Here is a 26706-nt window from a genome sequence, read left to right on the forward strand (position 1 = left end):
AAACTCTAAACCTTGTGTAGGTGTTCCAGCCCCTGTGCGCCTGCTCCATTACTCCCTGGACTCATCCCACCCCGTGTCCCCTCCACACCCCACCCACTCCATTACTCCCTGGACTCACCCCACCCCGTGTCCCCTCCACAGCCCACTCACTCTATTACTCCCGGTACTCACCCACCATGTCCCCCGCACCCTCCACCCCGCTCCATTACTCCCTGGACTCACCCCACCCCGTGTCCCCTCCACAGCCCACTCACTCTATTACTCCCGGTACTCACCCACCATGTCCCCCGCACCCTCCACCCCGCTCCATTACTCCCTGGACTCACCCCACCTTGTGTCCCCTCCACACCCCACCCACTCCATTACTCCCTGGACTCACCCCACCCCGTGTCCCCTCCACACCCCACCCACTCCATTACTCCCTGGACTCACCCCACCCCGTGTCCCCTCCACACCCCACCCACTCCATTACTCCCTGGACTCACCCCACCTTGTGTCCCCTCCACACCCCACCCACTCCATTACTCCCTGGACTCACCCTTGCCCCGTGTCCTCAGTACATCCCACCCTCTTCCGTGTCTCACCCTGCCCCGTGTCTCACACACCCCTCCTGCTCCATTATCCCCCCCTGTGCTCACCCCCAGCCTGTGTCCTCAATACACACCCCTCCAGGAGCCCCTGTACTCACCGCACCCAGGTGTCTACCTGCCACTGATCCCCCACCTAACGCCTCCCTGGACCCCCCCTCCCGCGCCTCCATCCCCAGATCCTCCCCCACCTGCGCCTCCCACACCCAGCTCCTTCCCCACGTCTCCGCGCGCCTCCCTGCCGAGCACCGGGAAGCGCGGGCGAGCCAGGGAGGGAGTCGGCGGGCTCCTCCGGCCCCCTCTGGCGGAGCCGCGCGGCCAGCCCGGCCTCGCTTCCCTGCTCCAGGCGCCTCCTAGCGGGGCTCCGCGGCAGCGCTGGGTGCCGGTGCCTTTCCCGGGCACGTCCGACTCCCGGCCCCGCTCGCGGCTGCCAGCGGGCGAACCCACCCCCCGCGGCCAGCCCGCCCGCCCGGCGCTGCCGGAGCCAGTCGGCGCGGAGACACGCGGCGTGCGCGCGCGGGCCAGGGCCAGGGCCAGGGCACGGCAGCGCGAGGGAGCGCCCGGCGCCTTTCGGAGCAGCAGCAGCAGCAGCCGCCGCCGCAGCAGCAGCATGGCCGGTCCGAGCGCCCTCTGCTCGGCGCTCGGGCTCTGCAGCATCCTGAGCCTCTGGGCTCTGCCGGCGCGGGCAGCGCAGCGGCAAGAGGACACTCTCTACATGTGGATTGATGCTCATCAAGCCAGAGTCCTGATAGGTAAGTTGGGGCTCTACGCCCCTCGCATGAGCACCGGCTCTTTGCTCCAGGCAGTGGCTCCCTGGAGGTGCTTCAGCAACGTGTTTCCCAGCCCCGTGAAATCGCCCTGCTTAGAGGCTTCAGTGGCTCACTTCTCCAAGGCTGAAGGCATCCGATGCAGCGAGCTCTAGCCCACGAAAGCTTCTGCTCAAATACATTTGTTAGTCTCTAAGGCGCCCCAAGTCCTCCTTTTCTTTTTACTTCTCCAAGCAGTCTGTTAACCTGCACTAGTGGGGCTCCTGCTGGAAGGCGTCGCCCTCCGATGCACTTGAGCTCTGTGGTTTATCCGTGAACACCGAAGTGCCGGTGGAAACTTTAGGTGGTTCAAACAGTATTGTTGTTTGTAGCATAGGAAAGGGAAAGTTCATCCCAGTGAAAAGAAAGCTCACGAAAAGTGAAAAGTAGCTCACGAAAGCTTATGCTCAAATAAATGTGTTAGTCTCTAAGGTGCCACAAGTCCTCCTTTTCTTTTTGCGAATACAGACTAACACGGCTGCTACTCTGAAATTTATCCCAGTGGTTAGTCTTCCCAAGAAGTAGGTGGTAGCGAGAATAAACATTCTCTACAGTAAATGTTTTTCATCAGACATTAGAATCCTGCTTCATTTCCCTCTCTTTCTAGTCTGTATATTTTGTTTTACAGGCTTTGAAGAGGATATTCTGATTGTTTCAGAGGGGAAAATGGCCCCATTCACTCATGATTTCAGAAAAGCCCAGCAGAGGATGCCAGCTATTCCAATCAATATCCACTCTATGAATTTTACCTGGCAAGCAACAGGAAGGGTAGGTACAGACTGAGCTTGGAAGAAGAAAAAAAAAACCCTCTTGAAATATGTTCAGCAGAGGCAAATATTTAGTTTTTAGAATATTTTAGGAAACTATTTCTGATATGTGATAAAAAGACAGTAAAGAATGAGTTTTTGATTTAGAATCACCTGTTATAGGAATTATTTATCTAGCATAGAAAATGTATAGTGCTTAAAAAAAAAAAAGTCAGACTGAAACACTGTCCCTAACCCAAAAAGTTTATAATTTAATGCAGACAACATAAAACATGGAGTAACATGGAAGGGCTGTGGACACATTATTGATGTGGAAATTATCATAAGGAAAATTCTTAGAAAAAGTAAATTTTAAAATGGCATTTTAAGAAGGAATTTATACTTCCTTTGCTGATAAACTAAGGATAAAAGAACCAACAACATGAGCATGGTTAGACAACACAAGCTCATGAGGAAGACATTAGCTAGCCTTAAATGAAATTTTACAGGCCAACAGTCCATAATGTGGATACAATTTTGTTATTTTTTTAAAAAGCATAAGGTTTTAGCATATGGAGCTCTACTATGACTCATTTATTAAACTCACACACGCTGTTTCAATATGCATAGTTGTGTAAAATGGGAGCTGTGTTGCCTAGATCTATTTCTACAAAGTATAATGGCAAAACTATGCAACGTTGTAATCTATTGAGCCCACAATTCTCTATTCAATATTTTTACTGAAAAGATAAGAAGGTATGACATACTTCCATGCACAATTTGAAAGACTGATAAATATGTTAAATTTGCATAACACTGCATCATGTTGGTCTAAGGTTATCATGGATATGGAGACATATTCAGCTTAATAGAAAAGAATTCTAAATAAAACAACTTTTTTTTTTAAAAAAGCAGTCTCTGCATTTTATACAAGAGAATGCTCAGTAAAAAATCATGTACTTTTCAAAATATTCAGTGAATATTTTGGTTATAATTTGGTCAACTATGCAAATTTTCAATTGGTTAGAAACATTTTTTTGCAAAATGATCATTTATGATTCAAGAAATCTCTTACAGCAACTGTCATACCCTTCTATCTGTGTTAGGGACTTGTATCGTCCCATTACCATAGTATCTGAATGCTTTGTGCTCTTTAATATATTCATCGTCACAACACCCCTCTGAGGAGGGAAGTGCTTTCATCCCCATTTTACAGATGAGGACTGAGGCACAGAGCAGAAAAGTCACTTGTATGGGGACTGAGGTCACAGGAATTCTATTTGTATCTATAGTTATATAGAAAACAAAAGTTATACCACAGAGTGCTATTTAAGTAACTAGCTGTAGTTAACATCCTAGGACACACATGATTGTACATGGGGGAAAAAAGTCTTACTGGTTAGTGGGACTGAGACATTAAAGAGAACCCAAATCCTTTTCCCTGTCCTCTTTTTTTTCTTTTCTGCTCTAAGTCCCCTCTTCTGCAACCCAGTTAACAGTTTGTTGGGAAGCTGTGATTGTAACATTTGAAATGTATGGCACTGCATGTGTTTAACATCTCTACTGGATTGGGGTCAGAGTATTCAGCACCTTGCAGGATCAAATCCCATTTGAACTGTGACAAAGCTGCTCAACAAATCATTCCTCTTCCTCTTTAATTTATTACTGAAATCATATTAGTTAAAACTGCCTTGACATGCTTAAATATTTTAAAATTTAAAAAAATAATTAATCTACACTTTCAATGGCTGTACATCTACACAGAAATGCTATTTGAATATCTCCCATGTCAAAATCAGATCAGAACTATAGAAGGAGTTTAATTTCTACAGAAACCGATTGGCATAATTGATTCTTATATACCTCAGGTACAAAAATTAAGATTAAGGGAAGGATTTAGTTAAGCATAAGACATAGCAATTATTTAAGGAGAAAAATGTTGATGTTTTAAAAACACAAACCTTAATTCTGGAATTTTTAAGGTAAGGTAAAACAAAAATGATTGGAAACAATATATGGAGCTAAAGTACTATAAAAAACCTTAACTCTGCCTCACTCCTCCTGTTTCTAAAGTAGTGTTAGCTTTCAGTCATAAGTCAAATAAATGCTAAAAATAACATAGGCTATTCATTTGGTGGAAAACATATAATCCTGTTTAGTTACACTTACAACTAACTGCCCCTTCTACCTCCATCCTGTGCATACAGAGTATGTATATCTGAGCTGTTTGTTTCAATTGCTGTGGATATTTAAACATTATGTATCAGTGCAGATTAGGTGAGGAGTTCTAACTCATAGTCCAGACAGAGGTGACTATAATGACTTTAAGTCAGCTTCATGTCTTCCCAATCCTGGGCTGTTCCAGGGGCTGGCGAGGCCCCCGGTATAACTGCCTGGGGAGCCTGTCTAAGTTCTGGCAGCCTCTCTGGGTTGCCTTCTGGGCTGCAGCGCTCCCTGTAATCTCCACAGTAGTGTGTGCTGTGGCCCATCCCCAACATGCCCTTCCTGTCCCAGTAGGTTCTCTGAGGCCAGCGTTGCATCTGTCTTCCACAGTTTCTGTGCTAAAGATATCTTCCCCTGGTGGGAACCAGGGCTTTTTGACAGTCTCTATATACTGTTTTTACCTGGTGTAAAGGGGTTGGAGCCAGAATAAGATTGCCTTAGATCTTGACGGTCCATAGTCAAAGCAACAATATTAATTAGCACTGTACTGCATCTAGCACACTGGGGTCCTGGTCCATGATTAGGGTTCTTAGGCGCTATGGTAAAACAAATAAATAAGAATAATAATTTTGAAATAACATGTACATGCACCTAATTTAACTTATTGGCAGTGCTAAAAGGACAAAATTAAGGTTGTTTGTGGTAACAGAACTCCATTTTTCCAACATTTGAAAAAAGTTTTTACTTTAAATTCACATTTTCAAATGTTTTCTTTTTATTTTAAATGTAAGTGCTTTTACAAATGTCCCTTGCACACTCCAAGTAAGTACTTTGTGTTTGAAACCTTTACTCAGCCTTAGTTTTTGTCTGAGAATTTCCTTAGCTTTTTGATAACACTGACAAGAAAAAAAATACCAGTACTCTTGCTATACAGAAAAATATATTAACCATAAATAGTAGACTGCCTAATAGCTGTTAATTAGCACATCATGGTTCTCTACTTGCCAGAACTGCAGCTACATGTATTCCATGATGTGTCTTTGGACTTCTCGTGGTTCTTATACCCAGATGGTTTTGCCTCAGAGCTGTGCAGGAGGTCTTGGGGAGTTCCAGAGTTCCTGGGACATATGAACTACACAGTACCATATGCATGGTTTCTAATATGTGCTAGTCCCCCTGCAGATCTAGCAGATCTTAGAAACCATACATACACTATTGTGCAGCTCCTATGTCCCAGGAGCTCCAACTGTTTGAGCCAATTCTCTCCATGCAGCTTGCATTCCAATTTACACCTATGCAATGTGGGTGCAAAACACTAACAAATTAGAATGGAAGTGTTTTATGTCTACTTTGCACATCTGTAATGATAACACAATGTGCGCGGCAGTGGAGAATCTGCTCTGGAATCTGGAAACCCCTCATAATCCTGCATGGCTGGGAAGGTCAGCTTCCCGTCAGACCTTAAACGCCTATTGAAATGAACAATTAACATTTTAAGAACTGGATTATTCTTGTATTTTGTGTAAATTGGTTTAGAAGTGAAGAACAACGATACTAAATGTAAATGCCCTAGTTATAATATTGTGATCTTTGTAGTTGGACATTTCTGTTATATCTATATGGGGAAAAAAATCTCTTTGATGTAGGAACTGTTAAAGCCATTTTCATTAATAAATGAAAAAAGTTTGTTTCTTTTAATTCTTGAGCAACTCACTGGAAATAAGGAACTTCAAAAATTATGGCAAATTTTGTGGGAGGAAGAACTAAATTAAGAGTCTGATGCTTGAAGGTTGTGAGTACCCTCAATACCCAGTGAGGTCAAGAGGAGCCACAGGTACTAAGCTGCTCAGTCCATTGAAGGATAGGGACCTTATTTATTAAAATTCCACCCAGTATTACCTATGCTGTGTAAACTTCATAACAGATATAGTTTTATGTGTAGAAAAATTGTACTTCAGAATGTTTTACAGATGTTTTGGGTTTAAAAAAAAAGTTCTCACTGGATAATATTATACATTGCATACCTCTGTGTAACCACTAGAAGTCACTGGTGTTGCTTCATTTTTATATCCTGCAGATTTTTGCAAAAGAAGGTATAAGTTGAAGGTATAAGATGAGTGTGCTGAGCCTTCCTAATTTGGAGAAAAATAGTCCCGAGTGTCCTAACTTATGCTGCAACATGTTTTACTTTGCCCACTTGAGGAAAGTCCCAGTTGGTAATAGCACTTCAGCAGTATTTGAGTGGGATATAGGCTCCAAACCTTCAAACATGTATGCATATGCTTAACTTTACTAATGGGTGTAGTCCCCCTGATTTCAGTGGGACTGCTTTGGTAGTAAAATTAAGCATAGATATAAATGTTTGCAGGATCAGAATCAACATAAAGCAAAGGCTTTGTCAGTGAATGGGAGGTAAATACTGGAGCATAAAAACAAAATAAGTGTCTGATTAATTCAGTTAGCAGAAGAAGAGTCAAGATCAAAAACAAGTTGGTTTTTTTTGCTCCAACAGTTACTGGTAACTGAATGTTGCAGCAGCGGTGTCCAATCTGTATGGTGAGTTGGGGAGCATGTGTCACTCTATGATGTTTTTCAGCATACCTTCTGTTTTGCAAAAGGAGGGTTAGGAAAGGAGATAAAATTACAACTCAGAGAGGCTGATTCTGATCTCATCGACATGGGGGTAAATCCAAAATAACTCAACCCACTTCATTGGAATTACTTTATATTTATATTTGTATGACTGAGATCAGAATCTGGCTCAGAATGAAGGAATAAGAAAACATCTGACTATGTTAAAAGATTTAGGTGCTTCCTCCTTCCCTCAGGAAGGTAAATAGACTACTTTTTATATACTATTATTGGCATAATGGGAGAAACACATTTAAATATTACAAAACCACTGATAAAATAAAGGAAAAACAAAAGATGGTGGATTTCAGTTCAAATAATATTTCAGAGGAATCACTGAGCATACATAAACACCTCCTTTGTACATAGCAATTACAGCAGCATTTTTTATTATTTCTAAAATTACCTAAGGGTACAGATCACACTTTTTTCTAATGGAATTATGACTGTTTTGGAAGTTATGATAAATGCGGTTGCAAAATTTTGGACTCTTGGGATTTACAGTAGTACCTTCACTGTGGTTTTATGTCAGCAAACAGAGGAAATACCTTGTTTTCTGACCTCTGTACCACAATTTCAATGTGAAATGTGAATATGTTTACATACTGTGGGCATGATTTTTAAAAAGGGGGGTTTTGTATCAAAAACACAGCTCCAAACCTTTAATATTTAGATTCTATTCTGCTGTGGTATTTTGCATCTTGGTGTTGTAGACATGCCACCAGGGATCAAAGAGTAATACTATAGAGATCCCACTTCATTTAGTAAAGCATGCATGTGCCAGCCATCTGTTCTATCTGCTGATAGAAAACAGCAGTAAGTATCTCAAAGTTTTGCTAAAAAAAAAAAAGGCTTTATTGCTCAGTAGAAATGACTTACAAGGCACCTTATAAGCTACATCTGGTTTCCATAGTAATTTACATGGCATATATGTAAACTACACAATTATACTTTTTACACAGCAGTGTAAAGTTGTGGAAAATAAACCCTTCAATGGAATTTTCAGTGCTTATTCTTTTCTTTAAAAACATTTCTAAAAGCAAAACAGAGAGGTGCTTTGAATAAAAAAGCGGAAGTAATAAAACTTTCAATGTTTTTACACAACTAGCTGTTGACAAACACTGGAATTAAAGGGACACCAAACTTTAAAACGATATACTGGAAAAAACAGATCTCTCCCTATGTTACTAACTACGCCTTTGAATTTTAGACCCCAATTTATTTTTCACTACTTATTGTGTTTATTTATTTTTACAGTGCTCTCAACTTGGAAAATGAATTACATCAATTTCACATTGGTTTATAATCAGTTTCCCTTTTAGGTTCTGAATGCTGTAAAGTTAGGGTTGCAAACAGTGCAATGGAATGATATGTATAATAAGAACTGTTTCCAATAAAAGCAATTAATGCATTAATGCCTTGTTTTGGCCCTAGGCATTGCAGAAATCTTATTTTTGTAATATCTAAATTTCGGATCAAATTTGTATTGACAGTATTCCTATCAAAGCATCTTATGTACATTTAAAACACATACCTGTGGCCCCATTCTCATATAGGCTATGCATAGATCTGTTATTTGACTTACATTTTTTGAAATGATAAAATATTAGATCATATTAACAATGTTTACATTACATTTGGTCAGTTTTATTTCTAATGTTGTGCCTACCTTAGTTAGGAGTAATGAGTTTTCAAAGCCACCAGAGTTTTCTTTTTACAGTAGTTTGAAAAATGTTTTCACCATATGGAAGCGATAGATAATAGTTGCATAGAATACTCAAAATAGATGCTTTAAGTGGATTTGAAAGATCACATAAAGTCTGTTTCATTTTCTGCCTATTATACCAGTCAGGGTGAGGATACAAATTTCATATAGACATTCTTTTTTGGAGGTAGAAAATCCCATTGGGTTAGTGAAGGACGCCTTATTTTATTTCTGTAGTTAGTCTGAGGAAGATCTATTGATGTTAATTTTTGGGGTGATGCTTTTATAGGGCCCAATTCTGCAATGTGCAGAGTGTCTTCTACGAAATGTTGAATAATCTCCTCCCCCACAGAATGTACACTGCTGGCATCAATGGGAGTTAAGGGCACCCAGCTCCTTATAGGATCAAACTCGTATTTCCTGATTCTCTTCAGGGAAACCATAACCATACTGATGTTCTTTTTTTTAAGTTTATCCTTTTAGATTGACAGCCTGGAGCATTAATCTTGTGTTTAGCCACATAATAGTACAGTACAGTGTACACAATATAATAGTGTGAGCTTCCTCACTTTCCCCTGCTCACCTGGTTCAGCTGTATCCTAGAGGGAGTACCTCTTGCAATTCATTCTTTATGCCCCTTCAATCCTTGTTTTTGTTTCTAAGACTGCCAACAAGGTGTGGGGAAATTAATGCCAGTACAATGGTGGTTTTTGTGATGTGCATATGCTAGAGCTGGTCTGTAAACCACTGGGATATTCTGGAGATGACCTCAGGAGTTGCTGGTTACTCCCTGCAGAGCATTCCTGTATAGCTAGACTTTGAGGAGTGGAAGTTCTGGAATCAGTAGCTGGCTGAAGACAGGACAAATGGTTTGTGGGGCAACTGGAAATGGATCTGAGACACAGGAAGTTGGGTTTCAGTTCCAGCTCAGAGGGTGAGCCAAGCTTTGAAAGAAGGGCTATACCGAAGTGGTGCCAAACTTTTGTGGGGCCCTACACTGAAGTGAAAACAGCTGGAAGACGACCTGGGGCCTGATTCTGATCTTGCCTATGTAACCTGCACACCTCCTGAGTGTGGTGTTCTGTCCCATCTAGTGGCACTGATAAAATGAGTTTGCTCTACAGCCTTAACTAACAGCCAGTTGGCTTTAGCTCATGCAGTAGAGGCTCATACACTAAGCTCCAGAGGCCCCAGGTTCAATCCCACCCGCTGACAACTGGGGTCTGTCGGTGTTACACCTACACTTGTGACAATCAGGAATAACTCTGTTGAAAGAAATGCAGTTATACTGATGTAAAAACAGTACAGGAAAGAGGAGAATTAAGCCCATGGTTTGAAGATCTACTGGCTCTGGAACATCTAAGTTAATGAAGACACCAACATTGGGGGCCTGATTCTCTGTTGCGTTATACCACCTTAACAGCAATGTAACTCCACTGGTTTCAAAACACATATGCCCTCTAACACAATTTGGGCAGATTCTTTGGTCCACCAAGAAAGCAACACAAAATGAACTTAAATCTGGGGAGGAGAGGACAAGTTGGGTATGGAGTTGGGGCGTAGTGGAGCCAAACTCTTCTATGCCTGATCCTCTGCTGGTATAAGGGCTGCTAGTCACAGAAATCACTGTAGGGCCCTTGCTACACTAGCTTCTGCTGATACTGGCTCACTAAGGTCCAGGGAACCACAAATGGCTTGCTGCAGCAACTGCTCACCATTACATCTGAGTACAGCCTAGACATAGTGGAGAATTAGAACCGTTAAATTCAACCATACTATCGCCAACAATGCTCTCAAAGTACTGAAAAATCACATTGCATTGCCCAACCTTACCTCAGACCTCTAAATGTGTTTTGTTGTATGACATTATTAATAGACATCTGAAACAATGTGTATGTGTACATTTCACCAGTATTAGGGGATGGTTTGCCTTCGTGCTGCATACTACACAGTTGATCTGATTTTTTCAAAAGTCATAGGGTAAATAGAAGTTTATTATGTTTTTGATAAGTTACTCTGAGTATGTGATAGGCAGCTTTGTATTTTTTCTCCATTTGGTTTGTGCAGATGCCAAGTTTGTCATTCTGAGATAATAATTTGTCCTGGGAACTGGCATGGTGATTACATTACTTAATGATGTAGTACTAGAAAGTGGTGCATTACAGTGTGGGTGAAGTTCAGTTCCTTGATGTGTGCACCAAAGTAAAAGTACTGTTGTACAGAAAGTGAGTATGTTAGAGTGGGTATTACTTTGTTTTGTTGCTGGGTACCAGCACCATCATGATAGTGATGGGCTAATAATTGAAGACTGGTTTCAGTATTGGATGCAGTTGTTACCTTAACTTACAACTTCCTTCCTTTTAGTGTTTGTGTTTTTGTGGGAAATTGCACTTGAGCCAACTGAGCTAACGGTTTTGTGTGTCTGAATTTCCTTTTTGTAATTTAGTGTACATAAATATGAGGGCCGAGGACCCACGGCTGGTGACTGGATGGGAGTGCTGGAGAGAGGGACTGGCATGGTGAGCCGGGTTCAGCTAATTTCATAAAGCAGTAGAAGGCTGACTCTATAAATCCTTGTGGTTTGAGATCCTTCTCTCTTCATACAGTACCTTGCTAGCTGAGGTGCTTGAACTGACAGTCCCCTGGTTTAAAGAGGAAGATGCTACTGGCAGGATGTTCTCTCTGAAGGGCCTCTGACACTCAAACTGGGTCTTGCAATTGATCAGACAGAGCCTGAATCTGAGTTTTCAGAGCACATAGCAAGATCAAGTCGCGTCTCCTGCAATACATCTTCCCACAGTGTTCCACAGCTGAGGCTTCTCTTCCTCTGAGTCCTACCACTGTTCAAGGAACCCCTCACTAGGACTAACCCCTTGTTATGGGCCTCCTCTCAGGTCTTCACCCCACGTCTCCCTGTGGTATTCCACTCCAAAGACCTCCTCACAATCAGGGGTCCCAGCTTTGGTCAGTTCTCACCAGCAGTTCTGTTCCAGCTCTCCTCAGGACTCAGCTCTTTCTGCTAGGTCTCCTGTAGCTCTCTCCCAAGCCACTCTTGCCAGCTCTCACCTGCTGCTTCCTGTTTCTGGCTCCTCTCAGTCTCCTGGTCTCTCTTCTCCCAGTCTCATTCCTCTAGGACCCAGATGCCCTCTCATAAATCTAACTGGGGTCAGCTTCTGAAAGGGCTAGTATCACCTTGTGACAAGTACATAATTTATATTTCATTTTGTAAAGTGCTTTTAGATCCTTCAAAATGGAAGTCACACTATTATATATAGTTTTATAGACAGTGAAAGGAATATGAAAAGAATATAAAAAGAGGAACTGGTAAGGAAGTGGGCCGAACTGATAAGGAAGAGTTGGGTCGAGACAGAGAGGATCAGAGGTGTGGACTGAATAACACTGAAGTAGGCCCCTGCAAGCAGAGAAACCTGAAGAGAAGACTTGGACTGGACTTTTGTTATCTTACAGTTTTGTTTGTTAACGAGTCACACTCCAAGGAAAAAGAGGCACGTGGACTGTATCTTAAAGCACGCAGGAAATTTACCTGCCAGCCAGTCTGTACATTGAACTGTGATCATAGAATCATAGTAATGTAGGACTGGAAGGGATTTCAATAGATCATTTAGTCTAGCTCCTGGCACTGAGGCAACTCTAAGTATGAAAGTAGATAACTAGACCATCCCTGACAGGTGTTTGAAGCACCTGTCCTTAAAAACCTCCAATGACAGAGATTCTACAATCTCCCTATGTAATTTGTTCTAGTGCTTAACTACCATTACAGTTGGAAGTTTTTCCTAATGTCTAACCTAAATCTCCCTTGCTGCAATTTAAGCTCATTGCTTCTTGTCCTATCTTCAGTAGTTAAGAATAATTTATCACCCTCCTCTTTATAACAACCTTTTACATACTTGAAGACTGTTATCATGTCCCCCCTCAGTCTTCTCTTCTCCAGACTAAACAAACTCAATTTTTTCAATCTTTCCTCATAGGTCATGTTTTCTAGACCTTTAATGATTTTTGTTGCTCTCCTCTGAACTTTCTCCAATTTATCCACATCTTTCTGTTGCCCAGAACTCAACACAGTACTCCAGTTGAGGCCTCATCAGTGCTGAGAGGAGTGGAAGCGTTACTTCCCATGTTTTGCTTATAACATTCCTGCTAGTACATCCCAGAATGATGTTTGCTTTTTGTTGTTGTTGTTGCAACAGTATTACATTGTTGACTCATATTTAGTTTCTGATCCATTATAACCCCCAGATCCTTTTCTACAGTGCTCCTTTCTAGGCATTTTGTATTTATGCAATTGAGTAGTCCTTCCTAAGTGCAATACTTTGCATTTGTCCGTATTGAATTTGATTCTGTTTAATTTAGACCATTTCTCCAGATTGTCAGGATCATTTTGAATTCTAATCCTGTCCTCCAAAGTGATTGCAACTTCCAGCTTGGTATCATCTACAAACTTTACAAGTGTATTCTCAAGGCCATTACCCAAATCATTGATGAAGATATTGAATAGAACCACTCGATATGCTCTTCCAGTTAGATTGTGAACTGTTGATAATTGCTTTCTGAGTATGGTTTTCGAGCCAAGTTTGCACCCACATTATATCAGTGAAAAATGTAAGGATTTAAGTTATCGGTAGTATGAATATGGAAATGCCTCATTCATTTGCAGCAAAGAAGCTAATTGAAGGGTGCATCTGAAGGAGTATCATAAACAAAACAAGCAAAGTTATGCCATTGTATAATTCCATGGTGAGGGGGTCCCACTAATCTTACAATTAGGAGGTTTTTCCTAATATCTAACCTAAATCTCCCTTGCTGCAATTTAAGCCTAAAACTGCTGCACTCAATTTTGGGTATATATTTAATTCCATAATATATACTTTCTGGAGAGGTTTCAGAGAAGAGCTACTAAGCTCATCAAAAGATTGTTGTGGGAGTTAAATTTCCACAGTCTGTTTAGCTTGGAGAAGAGGCTGTTGTAGTGAATCTTATTGAAGTGTTTAAACACGAAAAATGGAATCACAAAGACTTGGGTAAAGACCTGTTTCAACTAAGCAACAAGAAAACATGTGGACACTTCTGATATCTCCCCTCACCCCATCCCAAGTATAGGTTAAATGTGAAAGTTTACTTTGTTTTGTTTGCTCGTTTTTAAAGCCATATGATACTCACCATTTGGACTTTTGTCTCTGGCGGTACTGGTAGAATCCAACTTACTAGGATATGTGGGGGAGAGGGGGAAACGGATAATTATTTATTGATTTCTCTAGTACTTACTACCATAGCTGCTGAGCACTCTAATTAGAAAAAACATATTAAAAAAGATAAAATGTATATATGCTACCCATAATAAATTATAACATTAAAACTAAAAATACCACTTTCCTGACTGTTTCTAGCAAACATTCACAGAATAACCATTCACTGAGATAAACAACTAACTAAAATTTAAAAAAAAAAACCCGAATGCTAAAGGAAATAAATAAGCCTGACATCAAGCCTGAGAAGTTCAAATTCTGGCCAAAGGCAACACATTCCCCATATGGGGGCTCTCTAATGAGAAGACCTGCAACCAGGCCTGAGAGTTCAACCACAGAAACCATTAGCTAGAGAATTCCAACCACCCTCAAGTACTACCATTGACTATGAGGTGAGAAGCAGTCTCACTTCAGTCTATTAGTTTGGAGACTATTAAGGGCTTTTAAAGAGAACAGGGAGCCAATTCAGAGATTTGAGTGCTGATATTATGTGCTTATAATGACCCACTCATCTCTGGAAGTGGGCAGGTATATTCTGGACCAGATGACAATTTTGAATGAACATCAAAAGTAGCTCTAACTAGAGTGCACAACAGTGGTCTGTCTAAAGGTGACAAAGGCATAGATAACTGGAGAGATCACACAAACTTTTGGTCAGTTGCAGAAGATGAAATGCACCATGGACTACCATCACTACCTGAAAATCTAGGAGTAGTGACGTATCCAATAGGAATCTTAGATTGCAAACCATTTAGGCAAAATTCAAGCATGCTGGACACTTTCAAAAACTGGTACAGACACCATCTGAGCCAATTCCTTTTAAAGGTTCAGTAAATGTTGGTCTGATCTTTTCAAGTTTGATTCTCGGCTAGTTCATATTCATTCAGGTCTCTTGCGAAGGCAGGCACTGGGAAATAAAATTAAGTTTGGTGAAAAAAAGAGATTGGTACGCTGATGTCACTTCCTCCTAAAGTCGGTTTCCCCATATGGTCTGACATTGAATAGAAGTGAGTGACAAGATATGCAAGATCCCACATGAGGGCCCTCAAGGAGGATGAACAGTTGCCCAGCATCACACTCTGGGATCTCTCTGAGGATGGAAATAATTCACTTATGCCTGCAGGTTGTTTACCTATGGATGCTCTGTGCTCACAAGAACCAGATAGCCAAATCTGGAATGGGGAAAGAATTTTCCATCCAGGGTTTTGGTTTGTGTAGGGCTGTGTTTTATTTTTTTGTTTTTTGGCCTTCTTCTAGATTTGCCTAGAGCATATCTGTTAGGATTAGGTGAGCATGATCAAATTTCTGTGACTGCAGTCTGTGATCCTTCCTTCATGTACCCTTTCATTGCTAGAGTCCTCCCTTTCTGGTCAGGGTTGTGACAGAATGCAGAAGCTTACACTGCACCACCTGTCTTGTGGATATAAATTATAGGACATCATGACATCACAAACCACTCAAGCTTCACCCATTGGTTACCATGCCAGCAGAACCCCTTTGAGCATTATACTACCGCTTGATGTAACTCACAATTGTGTTGTATCTACATGAACATCTTGTTTAGTTAACTGACCATTTTTACTTGCCCTGCCAATCATTTGCAATCATGTATGCCTTATAATTCATAGACCTGATGTCAACTCAGGCACTCATATTTCAGTATGCCTACACAGATAAAATTACATTTTTATTCATTTCTAAAACTCCAATTTTTAAAGCATTTAAAATGTTGAGCTTTGAAGAGAGACCTTTGAAAGGAAATGCTGACAGCTCTTTTTCTGGACAGCGAAATAGTTTCTCCGGTAACATGTAACCAAATTCTGTAAATTTATTAAATTAATGAAATTAATTAAATGTACTGTGAGAATCTTCTGACAACATGAGCAGTTATTTAACAGCTTGGAAATAAAGTGAAATAATGAAATACTGAGGAGGTATTTTACATGAGTCAAAGAACAGTTTGTTCCCATTCATCTTTCTTTTTGAAGAGAGCGTTTGGGGACCAGATTCAGCTGGTTACAATGGGAGTTGTACCTACTTACCCCAGAGCAGAATTTGATCTCTACATCTGAAAGCCGAATAACAAAATGAAATATAATTATCTCTTCACATCTGCTCTAGAAGTTAGTTTCATATAATCTTACAAAGTATCTTAAGCTAAAAAGGTCCACGTTCCCATAACTACAGTCTGGTGTTATTGTAGATGTGCTAGTTATCCATGTTGTGTGATTAACTCCATATTTTGAAATGTGGAAACTGGTAGTGGCAGGAGTATTTTCAACACAAAAAATGTGTCCTGTATCAGTAGATGTACCATCCTCTACATGAGCCTTATAAATCTCTGGTTTATTAGATTGCAGACTTTCAATCAAGAAAACACCCTCCAACCTGAAATAGCAGACTGAAACATGCAAAGATGTGTCCCACCTTTCCCTGGGGGGGAAGGCATAATACTTAAGTAACTGTTATTGTTAATCACAGGTTTCAGAGTAGCAGCCGTGTTAGTCTGTATTCGCAAAAAGAAAAGGAGTACTTGTGGCACCTTAGAGACTAACAAATTTATTAGAGCATAAGCTTTCGTGAGCTACAGCTCACTTCATCGGATGCATTTGGTGGAAAAAACAGAGGAGAGATTTATATACACACACACAGAGAACATGAAACAATGGGTTTATCATACACACTGTAAGGAGAGTGATCACTTAAGATAAGCCATCACCAACAGCAGGGGGGGGAAGGAGGAAAACCTTTCATGGTGACAAGCAGGTAGGCTAATTCCAGCAGTTAACAAGAATATCAGAGGAACAGTGGGGGGTGGGGTGGGAGGGAGAAAGACCATGGGGAAATAGTTTTACTTTGTGTAATGACTCATCCATTCCCAGTCTCTATTCAAGCCTAAGTTAATTGTATCCAGTTTGCAAATTAATTCCAATTCAGCAGTCTCTCGTTGGAGTCTGTTTTTGAAGCTTTTTTGTTGAAGTATAGCCACTCTTAGGTCTGTGATCGAGTGACCAGAGAGATTGAAGTGTTCTCCAACTGGTTTTTGAATGTTATAATTCTTGACGTCTGATTTGTGTCCATTCATTCTTTTACGTAGAGACTGTCCAGTTTGGCCAATGTACATGGCAGAGGGGCATTGCTGGCACATGATGGCATATATCACATTGGTAGATGCGCAGGTGAACGAGCCTCTGATAGTGTGGCTGATGTGATTAGGCCCTATGATGGTATCCCCTGAATAGATATGTGGACAGAGTTGGCAACGGGCTTTGTTGCAAGGATAGGTTCCTGGGTTAGTGGTTCTGTTGTGTGGTGTGTGGTTGCTGGTGAGTATTTGCTTCAGATTGGGGGGCTGTCTGTAAGCAAGGACTGGTCTGTCTCCCAAGATCTGAGTCTAGCACAATGGTGCCCTGCTTCCTGATTGGGACATCTGGGCACTACCAGAATAGAGATAATTAACTAATGACTTTTATAGTGTCAAAAGTGTGCTAGACACTTGGCAGAACAAGCAGAAAAGCCAGGCCCCTGGAATGCACAGCTTACAATCGTATTTCAGACTTTCTACGTTGAGTGGGAGGAATACACAATAGACAATGCATAGGCTAAGGAGGTCAAGGATGTGTGTGTGTATTTGGGGGTGCAGCATGTGTGTGGATTTTGGCAGCCCCGAAGCAGCAGGAGTGACTGCAAAAAGGCAGCACCACAGATCATCTGTGTACTAGGGTTTGGGTTAAAGAATGCTCTTCTTCCACCCACAGTAGGAAGTCCACAGGAAGGAGCCCATTTCTTGCACGCTTTGGAAGGCCTTCAGGAGAGTCCTGCACAACTTTACAATAAACTCAAATAGAGTAAGGTATATAGTACCCTACTCAACTGTAGAGCTCCTAACGTGTACTCGAATGATCCATTCTCTGGTACATTTTATAGAATCCACATGAGGGAGCCACTTTACTGCATGCACCATTTTAAATGATGCTTAAGGCACATTGGACTTACTAGTGCACACGTTCCTTGGATCAAATGCACAAGAGAGAGGTCCTCTCCTATGAACCATAGCAGCTTCACAGCTCAGAAGAGCCATAGCCTGACTGGTGAATTTCCTCACTACATGGCTCCTGCCATAACTTTTACAGTCTTCAAATGCATGTAACCCAGTAATATAGTATACCTGTCCAATCTGTACTGCAGCGCTTTGCAACAAAGGATTATGCAGCACATGGCATGATTGTCAGCTAGACCACCAACATGCAACATACCTTTCAGTTCAGTGTCATGCACATACAATTCATAGCACAGGTGGCATGCCACAGGAAAAAAGTAGGTGCTTGAAAGGTTTCTCATTTTTTTTGAGAGAGATGTCACACTCCTTTAAATTATGCAAGCCCCCCCACACACACACACACATTGTGTGTAAGTAATTGGGATCCTTTGATGTTCTGAAGCACTTTTTGAGGAATAATATTTCTGGGAGTTTTAAAAAATGGCATTTATGAATCAGTGTAATCCCTTCAGTCATTTCTGACCGCTAAACGTTCGTTACAGTAGGCCTGGTTCTACTCTCACTTATACCTTCTATACACAAGTGGAACCCTATTGACTTCATTGAAGTAATTCTCAATCGCATAATGCTCTAAACAAGTGAAGAATCAGATCCCATATGTCTGGGTGCTAGATTGTGGATTTGGATTTTCATTTAGCTGAAAAATAAGCCTAATATATGGTAGCCATGTGGTTACATAGCTGAGGAAGCTCAAGGATAGGAGTTATTCTTATGCTGCCTGGAATATGGAATGTACATTTCCTAAACAGGCTCAAGTTCTGCCTGCTTCAGGCAATGCCATCTGAGGAGCCAGCATTTTGCATATAATTCTGAGCCTGATTCCTCCCTCACACACCAGGGTAAATCAATGAAGTTACCTAGGCGCAAAGGGCAAGAAAATCAGGTCACTTATTTTTACCTATGCCACAAGACTCTCTTTGGAGATCCTACATCACAAACGTGGTTCTAAAGAGCTGTGCTTCATGGAAGATGGATCCTGCACTGTTGACCAATATGATGCTCACTTTCTTTAACATGTCGCGAGTGGCAGTGGAGTTATTCCTTAAACTACAAGGGCAAGAGCAGTTCGACATTGATCTCTCCACGTGTAGGAGCTACAACACAAGATTGCTTGTGGCATTCATGGAGATGCTGACCACAGTGGAATGCTGCTCTTGGGCTCGGGAAACAAGCACTGAGTGGTGGGATCACATCATCATGCACGTCTGGGATGACGAGCAGTGGCTGCAGAACTTTCAGAAGACGAAATTCACATTCATGGGACTGTGTGATGAGCTCACCCCAGCCATGCGGTACAAGGACACGAGAATGAGAGCTTCCCTGTCACTGGAGAAGTGCGTGGTGATCGCACTGTGGAAGCTGGCTACTCCAGACTGCTACCGATTGGTCGCTAACCAGTTCGGCGTGGGAAAGTTGACCGTTGGATTCACGTTGACAGAAGTGTGCAGGGCCATTAATCACATCCTGCTCTGAAAGACTGTGACTCTGGGCAATGTGCGTGACATTGTGGATGGCTTTGCACAAATGGGCTCCCCTAACTGCAGAGGGTCAATAGATGGCATGCATATTCCAATTCTGGCACCAGATCACCTAGCCACTGAGTACATTAATTGCAAGGGGTATTTCTCAATGGTTCTCCAGGCGCTTGTGGATCATTGTGGGTGTTTCACAGACATTAACGCAGGCTGGTCCAGAAAGGTGCATGACGCACACATCTGTTGGAACACTGGCCTGTGCAGGAAGCTGCAGGCAGGGACTTCCTTCCCGGACCAGAATGTCACCGTAAGGGAAGGCGAAATGCCCATTCTGATCCTGGGAGATGCTGTCTACCCCTTAATGCCGTGGCTTATGAAGCCATACATGGGGCACCTTGACAGCAGCAAGGAGCAGCTCAACAACAGGCTGAGCAAGTGCAGAATCACTGTTGAGTGTGCTTTTGGACGTTTAAAGGCCTGCTGGCACTGTCTATATGGGAGGCTGGACCTGGCCGATGACAATATTCCTATGGTTATAGCCACGTGCTGTACTCTCCATAACATTTGTGAAGGGAAAGAGGGAAAGCTTGTGAAGCTGAAAGCCACTAATATCTGTTGCTATGCTCAGGAATGCAGTGCTTGTAATGCTAGGAGGAGATTGTGATTGCAGATGATGCATTATGAAGGTCTAAGAAAATTGCCTGTTGCTTTGTAGGGCTCTGTTTGCTTTCAATTAATGGAATAAAGATTGCTTTCAAACCAAAACAATTTTATTAAAAAACAACAACCGGAGGAGAGAGACAAACAAAATAACACATCACCACTGAGGGGGATGGGGGAAGGGAGAGTCCCAGGAGGAGGTGGGGTCCCAGGACGGTTAAAGATTTGTGTATGTCCAGGTATCATATCCAACCTTCTCGTGTGGAGTACAGTGTAGCGGGTGCTGTACTTCAGCAGGGCTAAACTGCAGAGGGATGGGTGTCGAGTGCAATGGGTACTGGGAGTCCACAGGGCTGGACTGTGATGGGGCAGGAGTGGAATGCAGCGAGTACAGACTGGAGCCAAGAGGTTGATAAGAGTGTGTTGGCAATGTGTGTGGGGTGAACGGGAAAGAGTTTTGCAACAGCAGCTGCAGGGGAGAGCGGGAGCGAAGCTGTTCGGTTTGCAGTGCTAGTAGTGCCTACAGTATGTCCGCTTGGCACTCCATAACTTTTAAGAACCACTCCGTGGCTTTGTTCTGGTGCGCCGCATTCTCTTTTTGGTTCCTCTTCTCGCTGTCCCGCCACTCCTTCAGTTCTTGTTTTTCGGCTGCAGAGTGCATCATGACATCACGCAGAAAGTCCTCTTTAGTTCTTCCTGGGTGCCTTCTAATTCTGTGCAGCTGTTCAGTTGGCGATAACAAAGAGGGATGCTGGGTTCCCAAGGTCACTGTGAAGCCAAAATGCAACATTTTACAGAAGCAGTATTGTTTACAACACATAGACTGCTGATTCAGTGATTTAAAACCCAGCCACTATTCATATACCTATCACTAACAGGCTGACCCCAGGCAAGCACACACAAGCCACGAAACCCCCCAAATGGTGAGTAACTGCAGGGGCAGGGGAAATCAGTGTTCCAAGACTTTTCCGTACACTGGGCACATGACTCTTCTGGAGAGCCAGCACTGTAGGGGGGGCCTTATAATCATTACTGTCCCCACATTTTCCACAAGCTGTGTTCATTATGGAAGATATCTTGTTGCTGAGGGTGAGCAAGGAATCAAGGGAGGGTCTTCTCTAAGACTGAGGCTTTCGCCATGGTCCTTATGCAGCTCGCCTGTGTACAGCAATGGTCTCTCCCCTCATGACAGCAGAGCGGCACAGGAAAGTTACCCTTAATGGGACAAGAAACAAAGCAGCTCTGACAAAGAACCTGTGGCAGTGGATTGCCCAGTATCTCCATGAGAGTTTCGTGGAGATCTCTGAGGCAGATTCCCATGAAGTGAGGGAGTCAATCAACACCCCATTCCGCTGCTCAGACTAGGCATGTGGTGGTATGCGCATCATACAGACACAAGCCTGCTTTCTGCAACCTTCCTGCCCCCAACAACTCGCTTCAGTGATTCCTAAAATGATTCCCAAAATCAAAGCCACTTACCAGGGGACTCCTCCTGTTTGCACTTCGCTAAGCTCCAACAGCTGTGACTGGCTAGCCTCTTCCGGGATAGAGGAGAGCTCCTGGTTACATTCATCTCTGACCTCCAAGTCATCTTTTGCCTCTGGGTCCCCCTCCCCTTCCACATCCTCATCCAAGATTTCCTCCTCCTGGCTCCGTCCACTCTCAACTGGCATGCAAGCCACCGAAGTATCCACAGTGGCCTTCGCAGTGGAGGTGCGGTCGCCACTGAGTATCATGTCCAGCTCTTTGTAGAAGTGGCAACTCGTGGGCGCAGCACCAGAGTGGCAGTTTGCTTCCCACACCTCATGGTTGGTGTTCTGCAGCTCCTTCATGTTGACCCTGCACTGCAGTGTGTCCTGGTCATGGCCCCTTTCTGTCATGCAATGTGAAATCTGTCTATAGGTATCATAATTCCTACGCTGGAGCACAGCTGGGACTGGACAGCCTCCTCTCCCCAAATGCCAATGAGGACCAGTAGCTCAGCATTGCTCCAAGCAGGGTTCACCTGGTGCGTGGAGCAGGCCTGGCCACCTGGAAAGATACGTTGAGACCACTGCATGCATTACCAAGCAAACAGGAAGGGGACTTTGAAAGTTCCCAAGGAATTTAAGGGGTGGCGCTCACAGTTGGTCACCCAAGGGCAGGGCTATAGAGTTCAAACCAATGACCAGAGAGGCAAGAACAGGAATTGTGGGACACCTCCCGGAGGCCAATCGTAGCGCTGTAATCAACCACGGTGTCTACACTGGCACTGTGGTGCTGTAGCCCCGGTGGAGAAAGCTGTATGCCTTTTGTTGGCATGATATATTTTTTTTTACAGTGCTGCAGCTGTGCAGTTTCTGCGCACTAAGTGGCTTGGCAGTGTGTACACCTCAAGAGTTACAATGCAGAAAACTGCTTTACTGCGCAGAAACTTGCCAGTGTAGACAAGGCCTTAGATATCAACCTCCACAGAAGCCTGTCTCCATCAGAGCACAGGGTTCAGAAGTCTTTGTCCATAAGACACAGTGTCATTCATTTCCCAGTCATATCCATCAGGGCTCTGATATCTCAGATCAGAACGGTTCTCTTGCACCAGCTCTCTGTTGTGAGTGACATAATGTCAAGGTTCCTTCCCCACTCTGAACTCTAGGGTACAGACCTACATGAAAGACCCCCTAAGCTTATTGTTACCAGCTTAGGTTAAACGCTGCCACCACCAAAGTGTCTAACAATAACAACAGGGTAAGTGCCCACTTGGAAACGTCTCCCCCTCCAAAATCCCCCCCAAGCACTTCACCCCCTTTCCTGGGGAAGGCTTGATAAAAATCCTCCCAATTTGCATAGGTGAACACAGACCCAAACTCTTGGATCTTAAGAACAATGAAAAGCAATCAGGTTCTTAAAAGAAGAATTGTAATTAAAGAAAAAGTAAAAGAATCACCTCTGTAAAATCAGGATGGTAAATACCTTATAGGGTAATCAGATTCAAAACATAGAGAATCCCTCTAGGCAAAACCTTAAGTTACAAAAAGACACAAAAACAGGAATATACATTCCATTCAGCACAACTTATTTTTTCAGCCATTTAAACAAAACAGAATCTAACGCATATCTAACTAGATTGCTTACTAACTCTTTACAGGCGTTCTGACCTGCATTCCTACTCTGGTCCCAGCAACAGCATCACACAGACAGAGAGAAGCCTTTGTTTCCCCCCATTCCAGGTTTGAAAGTATCTTGTCTCTTCATTGGTCATTTTGGCCAGGTGCCAGCAAGGTTACCTTAGCTTCTTAACCCTTTACAGGTGAAAGGGTTTTTCCTCTGTCCAGGAGGGATTTAAAGGTGTTTACTCTTCCCTTTATATTTATGACACACACCCCCAAATCACAGATTGGGTGAAACACTGGCTGTGATTTCTTCCTAGAGCTCTAGGAGAAAACGGAGTTAATAAGACACATGCGTCTCTAAATATACTACCAATTATATAAAGACTAACAATATTTTTCACATCTCGAGGACTATTTTAACCAGTTGATTCTGGGAAACTTTCACAGAAGAGTGCATCAGCCACTTTGTTAGAAGCTCCTGAGATGTGTTGGATGTCGAAATCAAAATCTTGGAGAGCTAAACTCCACCACATACGTTTTTTGTTATTTCCCATGGTGGTATGAAGCCACTGTAGCGCAGCATGGTCAGTTGGCAGGTGGAAACACCATCCCCAAATATATGGGCATAGCTTTTCCAGAGCGTAGACAATGGCATAACATTCTTTTTCACTGACTGACCAGTTGCTTTCCTTCTCAGACAGCTTCTTGCTGAGAAACACTACAGGTTGGAATTCTTGATCCGGTCCTTCCTGCATTAAAACTGCTCCCACACCACGCTCGGACGCATCTGTGGTTACTAGGAACGGTTTGTCAAAGTCTGGGACCCTTAGCACAGGGTCAGACATGAGTGTCGCTTTAAGCTGGTTAAAGGCCTTCTGACACTCTTCGGTCCACTGAACGGCATTTAACTGTTTCTTTTTGGTTAGGTCTGTCAGTGGGGTGGCGATTTGGCTGTATTGCAGTACAAATCACCTGTAATATCCGGCCAAGCCTAAGAAGAATTGAATCTGTTTCTTTGACTTTGGGACAGGCCACTTTTGGATAACATCCACTTTGGCCTGTATGGGGTTGATAGTTCCTTGACCCACCTGGTGTCCAAGGTAAGTCACTCTGTTTAGGGCTATTTGATACTTCTTAGCCTTAACAGTTAGTCTTGCCTCCCTTATGTGCTCGAAGACTTTTTGTAGATGTTCCAGGTGTTCTGCCCAGGAATCCGAAAATATGGCCACATATTTGGCCACAGTCAAGGTAGGCAACTGCATATTCTCCTAATCCCAGTAGGAGACCATCTACAAGTCTTTGGAAGGTGGCGGGTGCATTCCGCAGCCTGAAAGGGAGCACATTAAATTCATACAGCCCGACATGTGTGGTGAAGGCTGACCTTTCCTTGGCGGATTCATCTAGCGGTACCTGCCAGTACCCCTTGGTTAAATCCAAGGTAGAGATGAACTCAGCCCGTCCCAGTTTCTCCAATAGTTCATCTGTGCGTGGCATTGGATTGTTGTCTGGGCGAGTTACAGAATTTAGCTTACGGTAGTCCACGCAAAAACATATTTCCCCATCTGGTTTGGGAACTAGAACCACTGGGGAGGCCCATGCACTGCCAGAGGGGTGGATTACACCCATCTGTAACATACCCTGGATCTCCCGTTCTATAGCAGTTTTAGCTTCAGGAGACACCCGGTAAGGTTGGGCTTTAATTGGGTGAGCATTACCTGTGTCAATGGAGTGGTATGCTCGTTCAGTCAGTTCTGGGGTGGCTGAGAACATCGGCCCATAGCTAGTTCACAGTTCCTTGATCTGCTGTCGCTGCATATGCCCAAGGGTCATGGAGAGGTTCACCTCTTCCACGCCACCGGCACTTTTCCCTTCATAGTAGACACTTTCAGGCCACTCAGCATCATCTCCTCCCTGGGCTGTAAACTGACAAACCTTTAATGCTCTGGAATAAAAGGGCTTTAGAAAATTAATATGGTACACTTTAGGCTTTCGGTTGGAGGTGGGGAATGCTATGAGATAATTAACAGCTCCCAGGCGCTTTTGGACCATGAATGCCCTTCCCACGATGCTTCCTTTTTATGGGCCTGGAGCGCCTTTAAGACCATGACCTGGTCCCCTACTTTGAAGGACCACTCTCTGGCATGTTTATCATACCAGGCTTTTTGCTCTTTTTGAGCTTTCTGTAGGTTTTCTTTAGCAAGGGCTAAAGGGGTTCGGAGGGTGTTTTGTAGGTTGGTTACAAAGTCCAGAATGTTAGTTCCTGGAGAAGGTGTAAACCCCTCCCATTGTTGCTTCAGCAACTGTAATGGCCCCTTAACCTCGCAGCCATATACAAGTTCAAATAGTGAAAACCCTAAACTGGGATGTGGTACAGCTCTGTAGGCAAAGAGCAACTGCTGCAACACTAGGTCCCAATCATTGGAATGCTCATTTACGAATTTACATATCATGGCCCCCAAAGTTCCATTAAACTTCTCCACCAGGCCATTCGTTTGATGGTGGTAAGGAGTGGCAATCAAGTGATTCACCCTATGAGCTTCCCAAAGGCTTTCCATAGTTTCTGCCAGGAAATTAGTTTCTGCATCTGTGAAGATGTCGGAGGGCCAACCTACCCTGGCAAAAATGTCTGCTAGTGCCTGACACACACGTTTAGCCCTGGTGTTGCTTAGAGCTACTGCTTCCGGCCATCAGGTGGCAAAATCCATGAAAGTCAGTATGTATTGCTTTCCTCTGGGTGTCTTTTTCGGAAAAGGACCCAGAATATCCAAAGCTACTCGCTGAAATGGAACTTCAATGATGAGGAATGGCTGGAGAGGGGTTTTGACCTGGTCTTGAGGTTTTCCCACTCTCTGGCACACCTCACAAGACCGGACATAGGTAGAAACATCCTTGCCCATTCCCTCCCAGTGGAATGACTTTCCCAAATGGTCTTTGGTTCTGTTCACCCCAGCATGGCCACAAGGATGATCGTGAACTAAGCTTAATAGCTTTACCCGGTATTTAGTTGGAACTACCAACTGTCTCTGAGGATGCCAGTCTTCCTGGTTTCACCAGAAAGGGTTTCCTTGTATAAAAGTCCTCTTTCTACAACAAACCTGGATCAATTAGAAGAGCTGAGAGGCGGTGGGTTGCTCTGTGCCGCCGTCCAAGCTCTCTGGAGGCTTTCATCTGCTTCCTATACGGTCTGGAAGTGTTCTCTTGATGCTGGAGACATCAGTTCCTCATTGGATTGTGGACCTAGGCTTGGTCCCTCTTGAAGCAATGCAGGTGATGGGGCTGGTTCTGTTGACTGTGAACCGCTCTCCGCTGGTGCGCTATGTTGGGGTTCAGGATCCGGGTGAGCCTCTTGTGTAGGGTTATCGGCTGCTGCTGGTGCAGGTTCGGTGGAGCCCTCTGGTGTTGGGGTTTTAAGCACTGGACTCAGTGCTGGCAATGGTTCTGGTTCTGGTTGCTTCACCAGTTTCAGTTCTGGGGCTGGCTCTGTCTGGGTCTCTGGGACTGGATCCACTATTGCTGTTGC

General features: G+C 43.3%; 1 protein-coding gene across 1 annotated transcript in view; it reads left to right on the forward strand.

The window, feature by feature from the left end:
• Positions 1–966: 966 nt before the first annotated feature.
• The window catches only part of WIF1 (WNT inhibitory factor 1), a 55309-nt gene continuing 29569 nt past the window's right edge, over positions 967–26706 (forward strand). Inside the window, exons 1-2 of the mRNA XM_038418171.2 lie at positions 967–1339; positions 2022–2161. Coding sequence (XP_038274099.1) covers positions 1198–1339; positions 2022–2161 — 282 coding nt within the window. The 5' untranslated portion in view covers positions 967–1197. The remainder of the gene's footprint in view (positions 1340–2021; positions 2162–26706) is intronic.

This window comes from Dermochelys coriacea, chromosome 1 (assembly GCF_009764565.3).
Source record: "Dermochelys coriacea isolate rDerCor1 chromosome 1, rDerCor1.pri.v4, whole genome shotgun sequence".
In the NCBI taxonomy this organism is placed as follows: Eukaryota; Metazoa; Chordata; order Testudines; family Dermochelyidae; genus Dermochelys; species Dermochelys coriacea.